The sequence below is a fragment of the Physeter macrocephalus genome, chromosome 4 (genome assembly GCF_002837175.3).
Source record: "Physeter macrocephalus isolate SW-GA chromosome 4, ASM283717v5, whole genome shotgun sequence".
Taxonomy (NCBI): Eukaryota; Metazoa; Chordata; class Mammalia; order Artiodactyla; family Physeteridae; genus Physeter; species Physeter macrocephalus.
Genome location: NC_041217.1, coordinates 108,579,553 through 108,602,332, shown reverse-complemented (window position 1 = coordinate 108,602,332; position 22,780 = coordinate 108,579,553). Strand labels below are relative to the sequence as shown.

Here is a 22,780-nt window from a genome sequence, read left to right as displayed (position 1 = left end):
GGAGGGAGATGCAAGAGGGAAGAGATATGGGAACATATGTATATGTATAACTGATGCACTTTGTTATAAAGCAGAAACTGTCACACCATTGTAAAGCAATTATACTCTAATAAAGATGTTAAAAAATAAAAACAAAAAAACAAAAAATAGAACTATCATATGACCCAGCCATCCCACTACTGGGCATATACCCTGAGAAAACCATAAGTCAAAAAGAGACATGTACCACAATGTTCATTGCAGCACTATTTATAATAGCCAGGACATGGAATCAACCTAAATGTCTATCAATAGATGAATGGATAAAGATGTGGCACATATATACAACGGAATATTATTCAGCCATAAAAAGAAACAAAATTGAGTTTTTTGTAGTGAGGTGGATGGACCTAGAGTCTGTCATACAGAGTGAAGTAAGTCAGAAAGAAACAAATACAGTGTGCTAACGCATATATATGGAATCTAAAAATTAAAAAATGGTACTCATGAACATACTGGCAGGGCAGGAATAAAGATGCAGAGATAGAGAATGGACTTGAGGACATGGAGCGGGAGGGAGAAGCTGGGGTGAAGTGAGTGTAGCATCAACATATACACACTCCCAAATGTAAAATAGTTAGCTAGTGGGAAGCAGCAGCATTGCACAGGGAGATCAGCTCAGTGCTTTGTGACCACCTAGAGGGGTGGGATAGGGAAGGTTGTAGGGAGACTCAAGAGGGAGGGAATATGGGGATATATGTATGCATATGGCTAATTCACTTTGTTGTACAACAGAACTAATACAGTATTGTGAAGCAGTTATACTCCAAGAAGATCTATTAAATAAAAAATTATTCATTATAAAAGACTTAGAAAAATGAAGAATTAGAAAGTAAAATGTTATGGGTATAGAAACTTCCAAGCAACATAAGACATTCTGTGGCATGTCACAAGTTGCATGGAAAATCCTACTCCTAAAAAACTATAGCCCTCTGAAAGTGATCCATGATAGGTTAATAGCTGTTTTCAGTTCCACAAAGATAACCTGAAAGTCCTTCAGCACTACCTACCTACCACACTTCTCTTCCATAAGAAGATGGAATAGACAGAAGGAATAATTTCATGCATAAGAGTTTAGCTGAGGGTGTCAGGGATATAGCAACAGAGGCAAAAAAGCCTCCCACACAGTGACAACTAACAGAGAACTTTTGAGTCAAAGTCAGTCAAAGAAACAGAGAGACCCAAGGAGAGGTTCTTTGTGCAAAACAGCAGCCACTGGCCAATCACAGTTCATAAGTGAACACATAGTGGAAAAGACTGAATTCCATATTGGGCTTTTCAACCATTCCCATCCACTCACAGGCGATAATCACTGTCACGAATTAGGAAACCAAATGACAATAAGAATCAACTGCATGGAAAAAATAATTTAAAGAAAGCAGTATCATCTCTTGTCAGAAACCATACCTGCTGGAAGGGAACACCTGAGAGATAAAGCAGAGGCTGTAGTCCTGGGCAAACAGATAAACTGTTTACTAGGAAACACGAAAGTTCACATAATCGTTCTCAATTGTCTACAAAACCTCACCTCCTTCCATTCTGCTCCCATCACCCCATACTTCCTAGGCTGCCATCCTGCTACTCCTCTTTTCATTTCCCAAACATTCCAGTTTCCCCATCTTCTGTGCATTTGAACACAGCGTTCTTCTGCCTAAGAGCCCTTTTCCCTTTTCCAATCCACCACCACTCATATATAATCTTCAGAACAGCTTAAAAGACATCTCCTTTGTGAAACCTATTCTGACTTTCTGCTATAACACAAATTGCTCCATTCTCAGTGGCTTTACTTTAGTCCATTATAGCAGTAATCATATTGTATGATATTGCCATTAGATTATAAAGCTGCCAAAAACAGGAATCTTAATTTGTTTGTAATTTTAGGTCTAGCATCTAATTCAGCATTTGATACACATTAGGTGCTCACACTGTTTTGATTAAAATTTTTAATAAATGTAGGATAGAGGAAGTAATAATACCTGCTCTACCTACTTTAAAAATGAGATACATATGCGAAAGTACTTTGAAAAGTATAAAGTACTATCTATATCACTGCAGAAGAGATGATGACTACAAAAATGACTGTTAGTGTCATTAGCCATTTTCATTTCTGTAGTATCTCCGCGAACCTACCAAAGAGTGAGTGGAGAAAGGGAAAGGACAGAAAGCCCATTTTTACTGAGCATTATTATGTGTCAGGCACTGTTTTAAGTCCTGGCATTGAAAGATGAGTAAGAGTTTAGTATTAGGCAGAAAAGTAAAGGTAAAGTGTTTCAGGTAGACAAACAAGTGCAAAGGCCATGTAGTAGGGAGGCTGCATGACATCTGAGAATGAACAGCTTTGCTAGTGCACAGAGTATGTTCTCAAGATGCAGATAAGAACCACCATGTTAAGAATTTTGGTCTTGATCTTAAGCATAATAACAGAAACTTTGGAGCTAACCAATTTAATGCTAATAGGTTAAATCAAGAATGCACAAAGAGTATCTTTGGAGTCCAATTCCCTTCCCCTACTTCCTGTCTCTCCCCGCTGATAGGACCAGTGACCACCACTTACAGGTTTAGCCCTATTCTAAGTTCAGAGAAAAAAAAATTGGTTCTTTGGGTTCCACCTTCACATAGAGCTTCTCATGACATCTAAAGAAATCTCTTAAGAGAGATAGTATATATTTTAAGGTATTGTAAGTTTTAAGGAGGTGGTATAGCACAATAGAGAGAATTTTGGACTCTGGATGTACATCCTCTGGCTTCAAATCCGGGCTCAACATTTATAAGCTAAGTGGTCTTAGGTTGTTCTGAGAATTAAATGACCCAACCCATGTGACTAGCACATAGAAAATAATAAATGAAAGTGAGCTGTTATTGCTGATTTTATTATAATTACTATACTAATATTATTATGAAAGAGAAAACTTTAAATGTCCTAGACTGACTCAGGTTCCTTAACTCTTAATTCTATATTCTTGCCATCTCAAATGGCAAGTTAAAACTTGTTATGCTGATTTTTACCATAGTTCCAATAACTAAACTCCTGACTTATTCCTTTGGCCAAGCTGCCACCTTCTGACTTGGGGCAGTTAAGGTGGGGAAACATTAAATTTGGAGTCAGAGGACCTGTGTTCAAGTTCAAGCTAAAAATACCATAGCTATAATTTATAGCACAAAACTCTAGAGTCTTAATTACCTACTTCGCATAATAGAGCAAGCTCTAAATTGATTTTTTAAAATTAATTAATTTATTATTTATTTTTGGCTGTGTTGGGTCTTTGTTGCTGTGTGCGGGCTTTCTCTAGTTGCGGTGAGCGGGGGCTACTCTTCGTTGCGGTGTGTGGGCTTCTCATTGTGGTGGCTTCTCTTGTTGTGGAGCACAGGCTCTAGGTGCGTGGGCTTCTGTAGTTGTGGCACGCGGGATCAGTAGTTGTGGCTTGTGGGCTCTAGAGTGCAGGCTCAGTAGTTGTGGCGCACGGGCTTAGTTGCTCCGCAGCATGTGGGATCTTCCCGGACCAGGGCTCGAACCCGTGTCCCCTGCATTTGCAGGCGGGTTCATAACCACTGTGCCACCAGGGAAGCCCTTAATTGATTGTTAAAGAAAATCCTACTTCTGCCAATGGTCATGCCCTACTTTTAGATGAATAGAAATAGTTTAAAGATTCTATTTTCATTAGGCTCCTTACATTTCATAAAAGTATGTCTATCTTATCTTTAGCTAGCTCAACGTTAAAGCATATGGCTCTAAGTTTATCTAAAATATCTGTAATTTATTTCCTGTCCAGAAGCTTGGATGAGAGAAATATATTTATGAAGATATATCAAAAGTAACAGTCTGTTCACTCCAATGAATAATCAAAAATTTATCAGAGAGCTACATATCTGGACTACATTGTTTTGGCCTCCACAGAATTGCTTTTATTAAACTGTACTTTGCTGACATCAGAAACTTCAGTGAAACTCAAGAGTTGAATTCACTGTATAAAAACTGATTAAGTGAACAAATAATATAGTCATTTTTTTTAAGTACAATGAATAAGTTAGGTATTAAAATGTTTAATGGCACTGGTGAAGTGCAGCTCCTACCTTTTGTCCAGGATGGTTTTCCTAACCATTTATTCAATTTTATTTCATAAAGCCTACTGTTATCATGTGCTTTTGCTTAGACCTATCTGCCTCTCTAGACCAGATGGTATGAAAGACAGTCTCAAAGGAAAGAAGTGGCTATTCTATGTCTTACACTTCTGGAGAAATTGAGTCTTGATTAAGTATCCTTAAGACAAATACACATACACATAAACCTGTAGAAATTTGTTATTTCAGTGTATCCTAAAGTATAATTAATTTTTAAATTCATACTACTGGTCTAATTTGCATATCTGGTGGGGAAATACATGTGAGCAAGGTTGATATTCAACAATGACACTAAAACTTTTCATTTTTGTAAAGTTTTAAAAACACATCTAACAAATATAAATACACACAAAAATATTTGATAAGAAGGATGATATCTGATACTCACTCTAAGCCCAGGAAATCCCGGAGGACCAATGCTACCTACAAGTCCCTAAGTAAGAGAAATGTGCAAAATCGGTTAAATATGATTCCAAACTACTAAGGGTATTTTCTAAAGATGAAGACAAAAATTTCTAGGAAAAAATATATCAAAATTTACCTTCTTTTAGCTAACTTCTGCAACTTCCCTACTCTTATGCATCCTCCTAAGAAGTGCAAACCTCTGGTGGCAGCTTATATTCTTTAAAAGTGGCCCTGGCTTCATGCTTTTAGATACTAGGACTACCACCTAGCCTAGGATATAGATTTCTCTGTGTGTCCTATGTATCTAATAAAGTACGTAAATCCCATTAATAATCAGCATTATAAACATAATTAGCCTATATGTAGTATGAAAAGACAAGTGGTCAGCATGTCAGGTGAGAACATTTTCAGATGATTTAAAGCACTATCAGCTCTTTTGAAGTACATTATTTAAATTCTCTAAATTTCTCATTTATGAAACAAATAGTAATATTTGTTTTCATTTTGTAAAGAATTAAAACTGTAATATATATATTATTACAGTTAATAATAAAACTCTAATATATATATATGAGCTTTTGAAAATTTTCTTAAAGCACTATACAAATGTAAGAAATTACCAACCTTGTTAAATTATTTGTATGAGATTTAAAATTATCTATATTAATTTTTCCAGTTGATTCATGATGGGTCTTTGTGACAGTCTTAAACTTATCATTACAGTCTTTGTGATAATTCCTAATCTACTCCATGTCAGAGTTACATCATTTACAGGGTACAAAGTATAAGAATACACCCTCCCTTTATTTTTGCATTTCAAATTCTGTTTTGAAACAAAGATACAGTATAAAATATAGAGAATAATAAACGAATAAACTGAAAATATCCAATTTATTCTTGCATTCTAAAGAAGACTCCAAATGCTCTTCCAGAAGTATTATATTTTAAATATAAGCAGCAGACTTCAAAGAGAAAATTGTTAAATATTGTTAGGAGTCCAACCCTAACAAACTTCATGTATATTTAACTGACAAAACATTAAATAAGATGGCTTCACACTAGGTATGCAAGGACATAAATGGTATGAAAGAAAAAATGTAAATAATGCTTTACTTTATTATGCCTGAAATGGGAAGCTCCCCAGAATCATGGGCAAGAATAAGATGGTAAACATTCTACTTAAGACATGATTCAATTTTTTAACTATTTGTTTGGAAATCAGTTCTACTCTTATTTTATCTTCCAAGCCTTATAACAAATAAAACTTTTGCTAAATTCACTGAATAAGCTAATTCAGTTATAATTTAGAAAAAAATAAAAAAAGAAACTATTTTCAAACATTTTATTTTAAGCATAAATGCGAATAATTTACATAGTCTAAATATAGGAACTATTCCTAATTTATGACCCAAGGATTTAGTAGTTGATTCTAATTCACCTTAAAAATCTTATGAAAAGAATGTATACATGACATATATTGGGGGATAGCCATTTTTTGAGGGCAAAAAGTAAAGACATTTCTGCCTAGTGTCAAAAAACAGCATTCCATTATCATCCTTTGATAATATAATTAAACTAATTTTAGAATTTTAACTCCCTAATCTGAACATAGATATCTAAACAATCCCCCCAAAAGACTTCTCTATAAAATACTGAAAAGTAAGGTAGATCAATGACAGGTTTGAGTGCAAAAGAGCAATCACCAAATGCACAATTTTTACATGAGGTTTGTTAGTACCTTGATGTACATGAAAGGCTTTTTTTCCCCATGCCCCTCCCCACAAATATACAAGTCAGTATCGTGATTGTATACTTCTAATATTTTAAATAATCAGTCATGTTTAACATGGTCAAAATAATTAATTTTAATGATTATCTCTCAAGACAGAATTTATAACACTTTTGTCGTATTTCCCATGCTGTAAAATCACAAAGTGGAATGTGCTCAGTGGTATCCAAACTCTCTGGCCAAGAGTGCTTGTCAGGAATGTGGTAATGAGAATGGCAAGTACAGTTGCTATGAAGTCTTGAGTGATGTTAGACTGCAAGGGTGGACCATCACAATTTACTCACAGGACTGCCATCAGGACCTGCAGGGCCTCTGTCTCCAAAGTCACCTGGAAAACCCTGGCCCAAAGAAAAAAGAAAGAAATGCTATTAAAGCCAACATAGATAAAGTATTCATTTTTGCTGTGTTTTCTGATAGGGAACTTAGTAACAGGAAATATCTATTTCCTAACCTATAAATTATAGTGCAACAAAAATGTGTATTTGTTTTGCATAACACTTAATTGATTTTAAGTACACTATTTCTATAGTTTATAAAATTATTTTACATGCCACTCAATATATACAGAAAGCTAAGCTGGAGAAAATAGAAATTTGTTATCCATTATGCAAAGAATCACTGAATGAGAGGAAACAGAACCAAGATTTCCAGCTGACCAATCAATTAGTTTTGTGCACTACTTCATGCTGTTCCTATACACACACCACAGAGAATGAAATGACTATTAATATTTAGCATGTGCTTAGCACACTTACCTTGGCTAAAGGCTTTATACAATTATATATACACTACTTCATTTCATCTTCACAGTAGGTCAAATCAATGAGTACTAATATCCTCACTTCATAGTTGAGGTAGTTAAAGCACAGAGAGGTTAAGTCACTTGCACCCACTAGTGTTGGGTGGGACTGAGCTTGGAATGCAGGCAGTCTGATTGCAGAGTCAGTGCTCGTTCTACTATGCTGTATTAAATACTTTAACTCATCATTCCAAGATACAATACAACATGTAAAAACATCATTTAAGAAAAGGGAAAATGCACATAAATACTGTAAATACAAAATGCAGTGCGGTTGAAATATAAGCTTCCCAAAGGTCTACTGAGAATTCTACACAAACTGTGAAGGACAGTAAATTAACACACTTCCTCATTATAAATTCTATTGTAAAATAACTCAATTACTCAGCTACTCTTGCTTTATATAATCAAAGTTTTTCTCGAGAGATTTACCATTGAGTTTATCAACTTCAAAGCTCCCTTTTTAAAAGGCTACTTTACAAAATTCTTTAAAATACTTATTATGAACACTTTGACAACACTCATTTTTAAAAACTTATAAGGCTAACAAAATAAAGTACATTATTAGATTCTTATAATCTTTTATTTAGGCAAGCCAGTATTAAATATTATGTGTTCAACAGATTGCCAAAAATCACTGGTTCACTAGTATAAACACGAATGGGCTAAGTTGAAAAGATGGTTTAACAATGGAAAAAAAGATATGGTGTTTCTAAGACATAGTTTACTCGTACTCGGAGTGGTTTCTCTTATTTTGTAACCAGAGGATAATGCGAAAACCATCTGTATAGTCGAACATATTGCAGCCATACCCCCTTCAAAGTCAGCTGAAATTCAGGCAGGCATTTTGCTCTCATTGTCCTTGGAAGTCAAATCCTGTTGACCATAAGCTCACAAATCTGCAATACATCATTCCATTCAGTGTGAATTATTATGGGTAATTGAAAGGATTTGTGATACACAGGTAATGGAAAAAGTAGAAGAAAAATACTGTAATAAATCTGAAACATGAGATGATTGATTTTTTAGATGGATCATAAGTAGGTTTTCCAGAAACCCCAGTGAAATAATAAAGAATGGGGGACATACTGCATGATTCTATTAATGTGAAATGTTCAAAATAGGCAAATCTATGGAGATAGAAAGTAGATTCGTGGTTGTTGAGGCCTAGTGATGTGGTGAACAATTGGAGAGTGCTTACAATATTGGGTTTCTTTCTGAGGTGATGAAAATGTTCTAAAATTAGTGCAATGGCTGCACAAGTCTATGAATATACTAATAACCACTGAATTGTACACTTTAAAGGGGTGAATTTTATGGTATGTACATTACATCTTAATAAAGTTTTTCTCAAAAAACAAGGAAAAAATTGGTCTGAACAAGGTGTGGGATTGCTGAAAACATCTTTGGGGACTCACTCAGGATTGCCTAGGGGATGTGCTCTTTGGGACCGACTGGCCTCCCACCCTCATCCAGTGGGAGGAGCTGCTCTCAAGTTCAGCATCCCACAGAACTAGTGATTTTTCCCTGCTAGGAGAAGGGAGAGAACTATGATTAGTTCTCCACTTACCACAAAGCCTGTATTTTCCACAACCAGCATAAAAACAACAAAATAAGTACTTATTGATTTCAACTTCCTATTCTTTTGGTAGTTCAATAATACATATAATAAATATTAGCTGTTCAACTTCACTTTGCCTCCGAAACAATTCAGTTGAACTGAGAATACACCTACTTAAAAAATTTTTATGTATTATTTCTCCTCTCACTTTACTATGCATTAAGCAGTTCATTTTTAACTCTCTATTCTAGATAGAGATATCTTTTTGTTTTAACCCATCTTACATGTTGACCATTGTGTCATCAATATTTGAAATAATTCCTACATTTTGTTTCATGAAATATAGTACAGTTAATGCCATAAAAAGCATCATTATATATGGCTACATATTGGACATATATTTTCTTTTGAAGAAAATCATGCCAATGTTTTATATTGTTAAATATGTCACTGCTTGTACAGTGTTATTCAGTTGTTATTTCAATTTTGGCAACTATACGCATTTTTTTTTTTTACTACAGGTAAAGCTCTGAATTCCTTTAATAAAATAAACCTAAGCATTTGAAACCATATATCTTCATTGTAAAAAAAAAGATCTTAAAGTTTGGTTGTGAAATATGGAAGAGTAGTGACAAAACACTCTGCCTTAGAACTTGGAATACAAAAGACACAGTTTCTACAATTTCTTTCTCCACTTGAAAGAATTTGTTGCAAAATGAAATACTAAATTTTCTCTCATATTTACTTAGTGGAAAATTATAACCCCTAATTTAATCAAACTGTGTTCTCTTAGAAATATCCTCCTACTACCAAAGGATACAATGGCCATTTTCCAGGATAATCATCCATAGGAAAGCTTGAGTTTTTGCCCTTTTTGCCCAACTTGCCAATTTCATGAATGTAATAATCATCTTCTCCATCATACTGAGTGAAGTAAGTCAGACAAAGACAAATATCATATGATATCACTTATATGTGAAATCTAAGAAAATGGTACAAATGAATTTATTTACAAAACAGAAATCAAATTACAGATATGGAAAACAAATTTATGGTTACCAGTGGAAAGAGGGGAGGGATAAACTGGGAGACTGGGACTGACATATACACACTTCTATATATAAAATAGATCATTAATAAAGACCTACTGTATAGCACAGGGAACTCTACTCAATACTATGTAATGGCCTATATGGGCCATTACATCTAAACAAGAGTGGATACATGTGTACGTATAACTGATTCACTTTGCTATAAACCTGAAACTAATGCAACACTGTATGTTGTGTCAACTATACTTCAATAACAAACAAATAAACAAGTAAATAAATGGCATGCCAGAGTTGCATTGTTACTTCTGTGAACATAATTCTCTTTTTTACATTTTCATTGTTTTGATCAGTTGTAAAATTTTATTTTGTAAAGAATATGACATTTCAGGGATTTCACTTGATCTCTTCAAGTTATGAAGAATTTTCTTGCTCATTTCCACTGTTTGATCAATGTAGTGGACAGATTTTGAGGTGACTCCTAATGATTCCTACCTCCTGTTGCCCACATCTTTGTATGATACCCTCCCCTTGTGTGTGGTGGGACTATGACTTGCTTCTTCTAACAAACAGAATAGAGCAAAGGTGATGGGATGCCAATGATGTGATTATGTTATACTATATAAGAGTCCATCTTAGCAGCCTGGAGTTGGAGTCTTCCTGAGTTTGATGAAATAAGCAGCTGTGTTGGAGAGGCCCACACAGCAGGGAACTGTGAATGACCTCTAGGAACTGTGGGCAGTCCATAGGACCTGAAGTTGGGCGATAGCCAAAAGCCAGCAAAGAGCCAGGGCCTCTTAGTTCTACAACCTCAAGGAAATGAATTCTTCTCACAACCTGAGTGAGCTTGGAAGTGAACTCTTCCCCAGTCAAGCATCCAGATGATAATGCAGCAGCTGACACTTTGACTGCAGAAGACCTAGTTAAGTAGTATCTGGACTGCTGATTGATGAAAACTATGAGATTTATTAATGGGTGTATTTTAAGCTTCTAAGTTTGTGGTATTTGTTATGTAGCAACAGATAGAAAACTAATATAATTGGTAATTAAATCTACTTTAAATAAAGTCCTATTTGAACAATTTACTATGTGGTGATGCTCAATGTAAGAGTTCTCACACTGTTTCTAGATTTTAAAAATTTAAGTAAATAATCTTTTTGAAGATTTTCTACTGCTTTTAATTCTCTACTGAAAATTATAACCAATGAATAATCAATATTAGTTAAATAAATTTAAAAATTTATATTTACTTTAAAATTTTTACTGTAATCTAATTAAATATCTTTTTAAAACTGCATAATTCTACCATTTCCCCATCCATCTAGCTGCCAACATAAACAATTTTTATCATGCTTCATGAATTTTGTTTCTATACCTATGATATACAAAATTTAAGAGTAATATGAATTGTTTAATAATACAAAATGTTTCTCAGTCTCTGGGAATTTCTCAGTCTCAGCTATTGCAAATATTGCACTAGTTCTACTACCTCTGAAGCCAAACACAAGGAACACAAAGAGAAGCAAGAAAATAGAAGGTTTGCATTACTTGAAGCAGTACTTCATTATACAAGAGCCTATTGCATTCATACCAGAAGGAGAATTAGATAAGTAAATTCATCTTTCCTCAACCGAAGTGCTTCTACTGCCTGCTCAGTCCTCATCACAATCTCAAGCAGTTTCCATCTCTAATGTTGGCAGTGGTACCAGCTACAAAACTTCATGGTATTCAGATGTGAGGTTATAAGCAAGAGATGTGGAGAAGAATTTCTCTGAGCCTTGAAAATTATTAAAATACTTTCGTAGCCAGCCTCAAAGATGGACCCTCATGATTCTCACTACCTGGTAGTAATGCCCTTGTGTAGTGTCCCCCGATTTTGACTCCTGGCTGGCCTATGTGACTAACAGAATATAGAAGTAACAGAATGTGAATTCTTAGGCTAGGTCATAAAAGGCACTATACCTTTCACTTTGCTCCCATGGACCACTTGCTCTGGTGGAAGCCAACAGCCATGCTGTGAAGACACTCAAGTTGCCATGTGGAGAGTTCCCCATGGTGAGGAAATGAGACTTCCCACCAGCCAGTAAGTGAGCCACCTTAATAGCAGATCAGCCCCAGTCAAGCCTTCAGATGACTGCAGTCCTGCCCAAAATCTTGACTGTAATCTCATATGAAACCCTAAGATAGACCCACCCAAATAAGCCACTCCCAAATTCCTGACCCACAGAAACTATAAGAAATAATATATATTTATTATTATTGTTTTAAACTGCTAACATGGAGCAATCTGTTACATAGCAATAGGTAACTAATACGTAATAACAAGAATGGATGTCTAGGATTGCAGGTCATACAATGCCAATGCTAAGTGCTAAATCCTGAGTGATGGGAAAATCATGTGTTTTTAAAATACATTTTATTTTATTTGTTTGTGATGTACAGGGTCCTCTAAAGTGCAGAGCCCAGATCAAGTTTCTCTTGCCTGGGTCTGATGGTACTGTTATCAAACATTAAGAACAAAAGAAGTATTCTAGACTTGGTATGCCTGGATATATATGTGGTGTTAATATTGTAGACTACACACAGATACTATACTTGGTGGTATAGCTACATATCAGGGAACAGTGGAAAACTTATTGCTTAGGGAGTCTAGTAAAAGAATTATTTTCCTAGTTCTACAAAGACATTAGAAAAACACTGAATATAAAATAACTAGAGAAACATGAGGACTAAAATAACCATAAAATACTGGTGACTATATTTATGGAATTAAAAAATAAAAGCATTGCAAAATTTTTCTGTTAAAGACTACAATTAACTATGAACACATTTTGCTCTTTCTAAAGAACAAATGTTTAGAAACAATATATTCAATCTAAAGTAGAGATAAATTAAAATTATCATAAAAGACATATACACTAAACAGGCATTAGTGATAAAGTAAACAGGCATTACCAATAAAAACAGAAATTCAACTTTTTCCAAGACGAAGCAACGAAAACAGAAGACTGCACTAAATTGTCTAGGACTAGACACACTAACATAAAACCCATAGGTTAATTTTACATATTCTACACATGAATACATACTACTAGAAAATCCTGATATTTTAAAATCCTTCAAAGGGAAACACAATTATTGTAGGTAAAGGCTAGAGTGTAAAGTGCTCTGTGATAATCCAGCCTCTGCCTTTCTTTTCCTTATAGGTCAGACAATTTGATCCACATTTCAAGGTCAACCATGTCCTCACAGTTGAGACTAATTTTAAACTAAGGTAGGAATTTAATGGGTTTTCGACAAATTCTTGGAGATTTAGCATCAAGTCAGGCTTACTGTTAACCTAGCCATGATCTGGGCCTCAGTTCTCAGGCTCAAGTTCCTGCCTTGCTCTTAAAGACTGGTTACCAGCTTGTACTCTAGTTCTGGGAATTGGAATCTGCCTTTTTCTTGTGTTCAAGAACCAGTTTTGCCACACATTATCCCTCAATCATAAGGGCCACGCCTCATTCTTGCCATTTTCCCACACTGAGAATACAAGCCAAGCCAAACCTCACTTCCATATTTGCACTCACAGTTCCACATTCCTGATTTTGATAACCTACAAGACTCTCTTGAGTTTTCCCTTACATTATCCACCCTGAAAATAAATGCCTGCCTGAATTCCCATTTGTTGGTGTCATACCTCTATGAAATCATGCTCTTCCTGGACTTCCCCAAAGTTACAAACTACAGTTCATTGGGCATCCCTCTTCTCAGGAACTGACCCGACCGTGAAGATGGGTTTAATTCAAAGTCCTGGTCTCTTCATACAACTTGTCAAACTATAGTTAGCCAAACATAGTTACTACAGATCATCCCAGTAGAATCCAGAAAATACATTTTTCCTGAAAGAGGCAGAATCACTGAAAAATTAATGACAATATTTTGTAATGCTCTAGCAACAGTAGCTCTTTCTTTATGAATTAACTTCAAACTTTTCCTGGGACAAAGAAAACACTGTCTCCAAATTCTCCATAAAATGTGTGTATTTGATGGGCTTCCCTGGTGGCGCAGTGGTTGAGAGTCCGCCTGCCGATGCAGGGGACACGGGTTCATGCCCCGGTCCGGGAGGATCCCACATGCCGCGGAGCGGCTGGGCCCGTGAGCCATGGCCGCTGGGCCTGCGCGTCCGGAGCCTGTGCTCCGCAACGGGAGAGGCCACAACAGTGAGAGGCCTGTGTTTCCCAAAAAAAAAAAAAAAAAAAAGTATGTATTTGAAACACGGCTGTGCAATACGTATTTAAGATTGTTTGGGGCTAAAGATAGAACTAATAACAGATGTCTAACAGAAGGATTTTATATTCTGAAATTCTAACACTGGAGTTAGAAGCCAAAATACAGTTTACTTTAAATAGACTCTTCTAACAGAAAGCTGTAAGAGAAAAGGAGGCACTCCTTTCTATAGTTGGAAAAGTAAACATCTCTGAAGTCCCGGTGCCTTAAGGGTGTTATTTTGTCCACTATTCTAAGGCTGTGATACTTTGATATTCATAGGAAGAAAACTGAGTACTCTTTTGCTCTTTGTCAACTTCAAATATAATATGATTTGATTATTTATAATCTGTTATTATCAGATCTGAAAAAGTCCTTAGAAAACCTGTGTATTTTGACAATTTTCTAGGTACTGTTGAGAGTCAATCCAAATCTCCAATATCACGTTACCTTCAATCCTGGAAAAATCAGTTCTGGCATAGATATTTTAGGTCGTGGAGCTACATAAATTTGCTTCAACTTACTACAAGAGACTACTGATTAAATCAATCTGGGAGCCCTGTAAAATGCTTTTTTAATAGCAGCTATAGAATTTCCTGACTGCGCACTACAGAATGAAGTTTGGAAACTTTGCACTAAAAACAGAGCTACTTGGAATTAGTAACATATATATAATATGAAGTTAACAAATACATATATATCCTCTTTCCCTGTGTCTCCCATTTTTTTAAACAACATTCTTCTTTTCTATTATAAATCAGAGGATGGTTTTATGCTTTTAAATAATTTGGTTCATATCATATGCTCCAAGAAGCTTCTCAAAGACAGTAAAACATGTAAAATAGAACAGGAGTTCTTTGGTGTTTTAAAAAGAGTCCTGACCAATAAAGATTGTCTACTACCTTGTTTTTAAGATCTCTAATATTAACTGACAACAAGGATTTTGATCCAATTGTGACATTATAGGGAGTGTAGGAGGGAAGAAAAGGAAGAGGTAAGAACTATAGTATCTCAATATCAAAAAGCATGAGTACACAAACACTGACGAATATGTAACTGATTACATAAGGCATTTAAAAATAATTGTGATTAGTAAGTACCTAATACTAAGATCCTAAAATCAGAAATAGTTTATAATACAAGGAAGAAAACCACTTCTCAAATGTCAACAACCTAAGACTAAGGAACAAATGAATTTGTTAATAAAACTACTTTTACATAGTCTGATCCTAAAATATACCAAATTCCTAACAAAACCAGTTTTTTACTTTTCCTGGTTGAAAAAGCAAAAACACATTATGTGACAAATATTAACTCTATCTGCATACTCTGAATAAATACAATGTTTTATTTTGGGGAAGAAAGAGTTTTCTGGGAAGATTTAAAATGAAATAACTTAACACAAACATTAATGTAAAAAAATACCAGTACAAGGTTAAATAATAAATAACTCAAACAACCAAAATAATATGTTATTTTAAAATGTATCCATTTTCAATAGCATTCACATAATATTTATACTGTCTAGGAGAGGATATCTCTTACCTGTAAGTCTATAATTTCATTAAAACAATACAGACATCACTAAGGAAGCTGGCTCACAACAACTTAATTCCATGCTTAGTGTTTACTCAGGGAAATAAGTGATTCTTTGGCAACTAGTATGAGCATATGATTTATAGCAACATCTTCCCAAACTTAAGCTTAGCAATATTACTAACAACTTTGGACAGGACTTTGACTACTCCCCTATATATTTCTATGCTGCACAGGTATATGATGTCATGTCAATACACATACACTTTCATATTTTTGTAAACTATTTACACCAAACATAGAGCTTTAGTACTCAGGTTAGAAACCAATACAGTAATCCAAAAAAGCTTATATTTATAGTGACCTAAACTTGGATTTTGAAGTTTTCTATGCCTACTACCTTCACTGTTTTGACTATCAGAGTGTTTCATATTTTATAACACAGAAAGTGAAGTAATCTATTTTAGCAGTTTCTGGCTTTAATTTCAGAGACTCTAAAAATATAAGTGTAATATGTTACATAAAATTTAAGGAGTTATCTAAAAGTAGTTACTATTATTCTACAAATTACATGTTACAATAATTATTTAAAACTGAATCATGTCCAACAGGCACATGAAAAGATGCTCAATATGGCTAATTATTAGAGAAATGCAAATCAAAACTACAATGAGGTATCCCTCACACCAGTCAGAATGGCCATCATCAAAAAGTCTACAAACAATAAACACTGGAGAGGGTATGGAGAAAAGGGAACCTTCCTACACTGTTGATGGGAGTGTAAATTGGTGCAGCCACTATGGATAACAGTATGGAGGTTGCTTAAAGAGTAAAAATACAGTTATCATATGATCCAGCAATCCCACTCCTGGGCATGTATCCAGAAAAGATGAAAACTGTAGTTCAGAAAGGTACATGTACCCCAATGTTCATAGCAGCACTATTTACAATAGCCAAAATATGGAAGTAACCTAAGTGTCCAATGACAGAGGAATGGATAAAGAAGATGTGGTGTGTGTATATATATATATATACACACACATATGTGTATGTGTGTATATATATACACACACACATATATTCCATTTTATATGGAATATATATTAATATACATATTAATTATATATAATGGAATATTACTTAGCCATAAAAATGAATGAAATAATGTCATTTGCAGCAATATGGATGGATGTAGAGAGTATCATATGAAGTGAAGTAATCAAAGACAAATATATGATATCACTTACATGTGGAATCTAAAAACGTGATACAAATGAACTTATTTACAAAACAGAAACAGACTCACAGACATAGAAAACAAACTTACGGTTACCAAAGGGGAAAGGGGGAGAAGGGAGGGATAAATTAGGAGTTTGGGATTAACAGATACACACTACTATATATAAAACAGAGAAACAACAAGGACTTACTGTATAGGATAGGGAACTACAGTGAATATCTTATAATAACCTATAATGGAAAAGAATCTGAAAAAGAATAATACATGTATAACTGAATCACTTTGCTGTACACCTGAAACTAACACAACATTGTAAATCAACTATACTTCAATTTTTTAAAAACTGAATCATATGCTATGCTCAAAGACTGAGTAACTGTATCTACCTAAAATTTGAGGAAGCAAGCTCATTTACAATGTAAGACTAATCAAATTAATTAAAGGGGAGTGGTGATTATAATAAAGTACATCTCATCTTATTCTAAGGACAGTAAATGAAATAACATGGATGGGATCCACATAGCTGTACCTTAATGAAGCACCAACCTACACCTCTAAATAGCTATGAAACCAGCAGAATATTGGACGTAACAGTCTTTGACATATGCATAGCCAAAAATTTCTTAAACATGGGTCCTTTTTAGATTTCAGCATTTCCAGGTTTCTGTATTTTCTTTCACATGTATGGTTTCTGTCAGCTCTTTATGTTGGCCTGGATCCTTTAATTCTGCTTCTGTATTTGAATATCTCCTTCATATATAACAACAAATAGTATACATAATTTAATAAATGACCAAGAGAAAATGATCATATTTGTATTCACACACCTAATACCTTTCCACATGAAAGAGAGTGGAAATGTTATCAAAAGGTATTTTCCTTTTACTATTATTAAAACAGTAGTAAGTGACCATTCTTCTCATGGAATTTGAATCATCTAAATTGAAATGTAAGTGTCTCATGCCACATAATATCCCATGCTAATATGTTTGCCCTTACTTAATGTCAAAGATATCTGAAGATGATTTTACTTATAATAAACAGAACATGGTGGAGCATTTATGCATAGGATAATATTCTGGAACAGTCTCTGAGATCAACCTTGGCATAATTTGACTTGTGGTTGTAACTGTATCTTAGTCTAAGTACAGTGATTTCCTCATAAACGTGATCATTTTGTGGTAAAAACAAGAGAAAGTACATATACTGTACATGACACAGTACAGCACTAGACAGATTTTTTATAATAAACACTATTTAGGAAAAATGAAATGCATGTGTTTTTCAAATATAATTTTTCTAAGATCTAAATCTATTACAAAGGCATATATCTTTAAAGAAATAAAACTTTACAAATTTTTTAATATAAAGAACAGTGCACTCAAAAAAAAGAACCCAGTGATCATTCCATTCACTATCTTTCCACAGTTTTCTTGAACTCTTCTTTTGAGCTCAATAGCATCTGTTGGATAATATTATAATTCCCTGTGGAGTAAGAAACCAGAAGTTATCTATAAATTTCCATGGACGATTTTACAGTTCATTATGGAGTAGGGAAGTAGATAATACCTATACATTGTCAAGATAAAGTTAAGGGACTTCCGTGGTGGCACAGTGGTTAAGAGTCCACCTGCCAATGTACGGGACATGGTTCAAGCCCTGGTCCAGGAAGATCCCACATGCCGTGGAGCAACTAAGCCCATGCGCCACAACTACTGAGCCTGCGTTCTACAGCCCGCAAGCCACAACTACTGAGCCTGTGTGCCAAAACTACTGAAGCCCGTGTGCTCTAGGCCCTGTGTGCTGCAACTACTGAGACCACATGTTGCAACTACTGAAGTCCACGAACCTAGAGCCCGTGCTCCGCAACAATAGAGAAGCCACCGCAATGAGAGAGCACGCGCACCGCAACCAAGAGTAGGCCGCGCTCGCTGCAACTAGAGAAAGCCCGCATGCAGCAATGAAGACCCAACGCGGCCCCCCACCAGGAAAGATAAAGTTAATATCTATATAAGACCAGCTATGTTAATAAATAAAGATGGTAGCTACTTAAGTGATATATCACAGAGACTCTGTGAAAATGTTTCCTCAGCAATGCCTAAAATTCCACCATTAAAGATTACTTATTTTGTCTTAAACTATATTTAAAATATAATTACTAATGGGTAAGGTAACACTTTAAGCACTGGAAGTAATATAGTAGCATAAATAAATTAATTAGTTCTTTTACTGACAGCATACTTTGGTAGGAGATGGATGAAAACAAATCAAGACATAGAATGGAGAAGACAAGAATAAAGAAGATGAATTTCACCTACTATCAATTTTGAGACAGCCGAATCTGCATATTTAGATTAGATATTTGACACGTAAGAGAGGTACTTCTGTTGGGATATGTGTAAGAGGAATAAAATGTAAAGAAGTCATATACTAACATTCAGAAGTATAATAGAGTATAATCAAATGAGATGGCATACAAAATATTTAACAAAGTGCTTGAGACTAAAAATTGGTGATGATGGTAATGATGGTACAGTTTCTGCTGTAATAAATCATACAAGATTAACTTTAATGTTGAATGTAATTGCAAGAAAACAAAATGTTTGGCTTTTCATTTCTTGACAGTTTAGTAAGTTTATCTTAATATGTTAAAATCTTTAAAGTGAAACCACTCCTATTCAACACAGTTTTGGAAGTCTTAGCCACGGCAATCAGAGAAGAAAAAGTAATAAAAGAAATACAGATTGGAAAAGAAGAAGTAAAACTGTCACTGTTTGCAGATGACACGATACTATACATAGAAAATCCTAAAGATGCCACCAGAAAATTACTAGAACTAATCAATGAATTTGGTAAGGTTGCAGGATACAAAATTAAAGCACAGAAATCTCTTGCATTCCTACGCACACTAACAATGAAAGATCAGAAAGAGAAATTAAGGACACAATCCCATTTACCATCACAACAAAAAGATTAAAATACCTCAGAATAAACCTACCTAAGGAGGTGAAAGACCTGTACTCAGAAAATTACACAACACTGATGAAAGAAATCAAAGATAACATAAACAGACGAAAAAATATACCATGTTCTTGGATTGGAAGAATCAATATTGTGAAAATGACTGTACTACCCAAAGCAATCTACAGATTCAATGCAATTCCTATCAAATTACCAATGGCATTCCGCACAGAATTAGAACAAAAAATTTTACAATTTGTATGGAAACACAAAAGACCCTGACAGGGCTTCCCTGGTGGCGCAGTGGTTGAGAGTCCGCCTGCCGATGCAGGGGACATGGGTTCATGCCCCAGTCCAGGAAGATCCCACATGCCGCAGAGCAGCTAGGCCCGTGAGCCATGGCCGCTGAGCCTGCGCGTCCGGAGCCTGTGCTCCGCAATGAGAGAGGCCACAACAGTGAGAGGCCCGCGTACCGAAAAAGAAAAAAAAAAAAAAAAAAAAAAAAAAGACCCTGATAGCCAAAGCAATCTTGAGAAAGAAAAATGGAGCTGGAGGAATCAGGCTGCCAGACTTCAGAGTATACTACAAAGCTACAGTAATCAAGACAGTATGGTACTGGCACAAAAAGAAATATAGATCAATGGAACAGGATAGAAAGCTCAGAGATAAACCCATGCACATATGGTCACCTAATTTATGACAAAGGAGGTAAGAACATACAATGGACAAAAGACAGCCTCTTCAATAAGTTGTGCTGAGAAAACTGGGCAGCTATATGTAAAAGAATGAAATTAGAACACTACCTAAGACCATACACAAAAATAAACTCCAAATGGATTAAAGAACTAAATGTAAGACCGGACACTATAAAACTCTTAGAGGAAAATGTAGGAAAAACACTCTGACATGAACCACAGCAAGATCTTTTTTGACCCACCTCCTACAGTAATGAAAATAAAAACAAAAATAAACAAATGACCTAATGAAACTTAAAAGCTTTTGCACAGCAAAGGAAACCATAAACAAGATGAAAAGACAACCCTCAGAATGGGAGAAAATATTTGCAACCAAAGCAACAGACAAAGGATTAATCTCCAAAATATACAAACAGCTCATGGAGGTCAGTATCAAAAAAACAAACAACTCAATCAAAAAATGGGCAGAGGGCTTCCCTGGTGGCACAGTGGTTGAGAGTCCGCCTGCCGATGCAGGGGACACGGTTCATGCCCCGGTCCGGGAAGATCCCACATGCTGCGGAGCGGCTAGTCCCATGAGCCACGGCCACTAAGCCTGCACGTCCGGAGCCTGTGCTCCGCAACGGGAGAGGCCACAACAGTGAGAGGCCTGCGTACCTCAAAAAAAAAAAAAAGGACAAAACACAGAGCCATCACAGATTTAAACTCAAAGTATATCTGATACCTTTTCCATTCCTCTCATCTATAAAAGCCTCCTGCTTTTTGTGTATTGCTCAGAAGCCTGCTCATTCTCTCAGGCCCACCTCAAACCCATCTCTTCCACTGGTCTTTCTCACTCAAACTCTGCTTCAGACAAGTGCTTCTTTGACCTTTCTTTGTGGTACGTGCATACAATGGAATATTACTCAGCCATAAAAAGGAATGAAATTAGGTCATCTGTAGAGATGTGGATGGACCTAGCATCTGTCATACAGAGTAAAGTAAGCCAGAAAGAGAAAAACAAATATTGTATATTAACACATATATGTGGAATCTAGAAAAATGGTACAGATGAACCTATTTGCAGGGCAGTAATAGAGATGTAGACATAGAGAATGAACATGTGGACACAGAGGGGGAATGGAGAGGGTGGGACAAATGGGGAAATTAGGATTGACATATATACACTACCATGGGTAAAATAGCTAGTGGGAACATGCGATAAAGCACAAGAAGCTCAGCTTGGTGCTCTGTGATGACCTGGATGGGTGGGATTGGGTGTGGGGGGTGGGAGGGAGGTCCAAGAGGGAGGGGATACAGGTATACATATAGCTGATTCACTTCACTGTAAAGCAGAAACTAACACAACATTGTAAAGCAATTATACTCCAATAAAAAATAAAATAAATTTATCACATTTTGGCCATATGTCATGAAAAAATAAATCATGTTCTTCTAAGTAGTGTGAGGTAGAAGACAGACAGCAGAAATATCTACGTAGTAAGGAAGAGGATCTCAGATTTACATTCAAAGGAGCTGGGCTCAATTCTTTATTTACCACTTTTAACTATGTGATTCTGAGCAAGTATTTTAACGTCACTGAGCCTCGTTCTCCTCACCCATATAATAGTGCCATTGTCCTAGTCTACCTTCAAGAAATATTGCAAAGCTCAAAGAATAAAATGCTTTAAAAGGATATGAATATTCTGGTGAGATTTGTAATCCTTTAGTATTACAATCAGGATTTTAATTATACACACCAAAATTTTAGAAAAGCTGTTATTAAAGACAATTTTCTTCCTCACAGAGTAGAGAGCAGAGTATAGCACAGAATGTCTTACCCTAATAAATATCTTTGAATTGTAATAAAAAACAGCACAAGTGAAAAGCAGGTGGCTAATGAGCTATACTGACACAGCCAGGGTAACCCGAGGATGCTTTTTCTGAACTACAGTTTTCTCATTTGTTAAATAATGGAGTATTAGATAATGTCAAAATTTCCTCCCATCTCTGAAATTATTATATTATCTGGCAGAATTCATTTACTTGATTTTTTTTTATATGAAAATATAAGAAACTAGTTTCTGAGCTAACATCTGAAGCAGGCATTTTAAAAACCTCTAAAATATGAGGGTGGGGCTTCCCTGGTGGCGCAGTGGTTGCGAGTCCGCCTGCCGATGCAGGGGACACGGGTTCATGCCCCGATCCGGGAGGATCCCGCATGCCGCGGAGCGGCTGGGCCCGTGGGCCATGGCCACTGGGCCTGCGCGTCCGGAGCCTGTGCTCCGCAATGGGAGAGGCCACAGCAGTGAGAGGCCCGTGTACCGCAAAAATAAATAAATAAATAAAATAAAATA

General features: G+C 35.6%; 1 protein-coding gene across 1 annotated transcript in view; it reads right to left on the bottom strand.

The window, feature by feature from the left end:
- COL24A1 (collagen type XXIV alpha 1 chain) overlaps positions 1-22,780 on the bottom strand; it is a 423,812-nt gene that overhangs the window by 298,990 nt on the left and 102,042 nt on the right. The window contains exons 13-14 of the mRNA XM_024119550.3: positions 6,637-6,690; positions 4,547-4,591 (exon numbers count right to left, since the gene is read on the bottom strand). Of these exons, the coding sequence (XP_023975318.1) occupies positions 4,547-4,591; positions 6,637-6,690 (99 nt within the window). The remainder of the gene's footprint in view (positions 1-4,546; positions 4,592-6,636; positions 6,691-22,780) is intronic.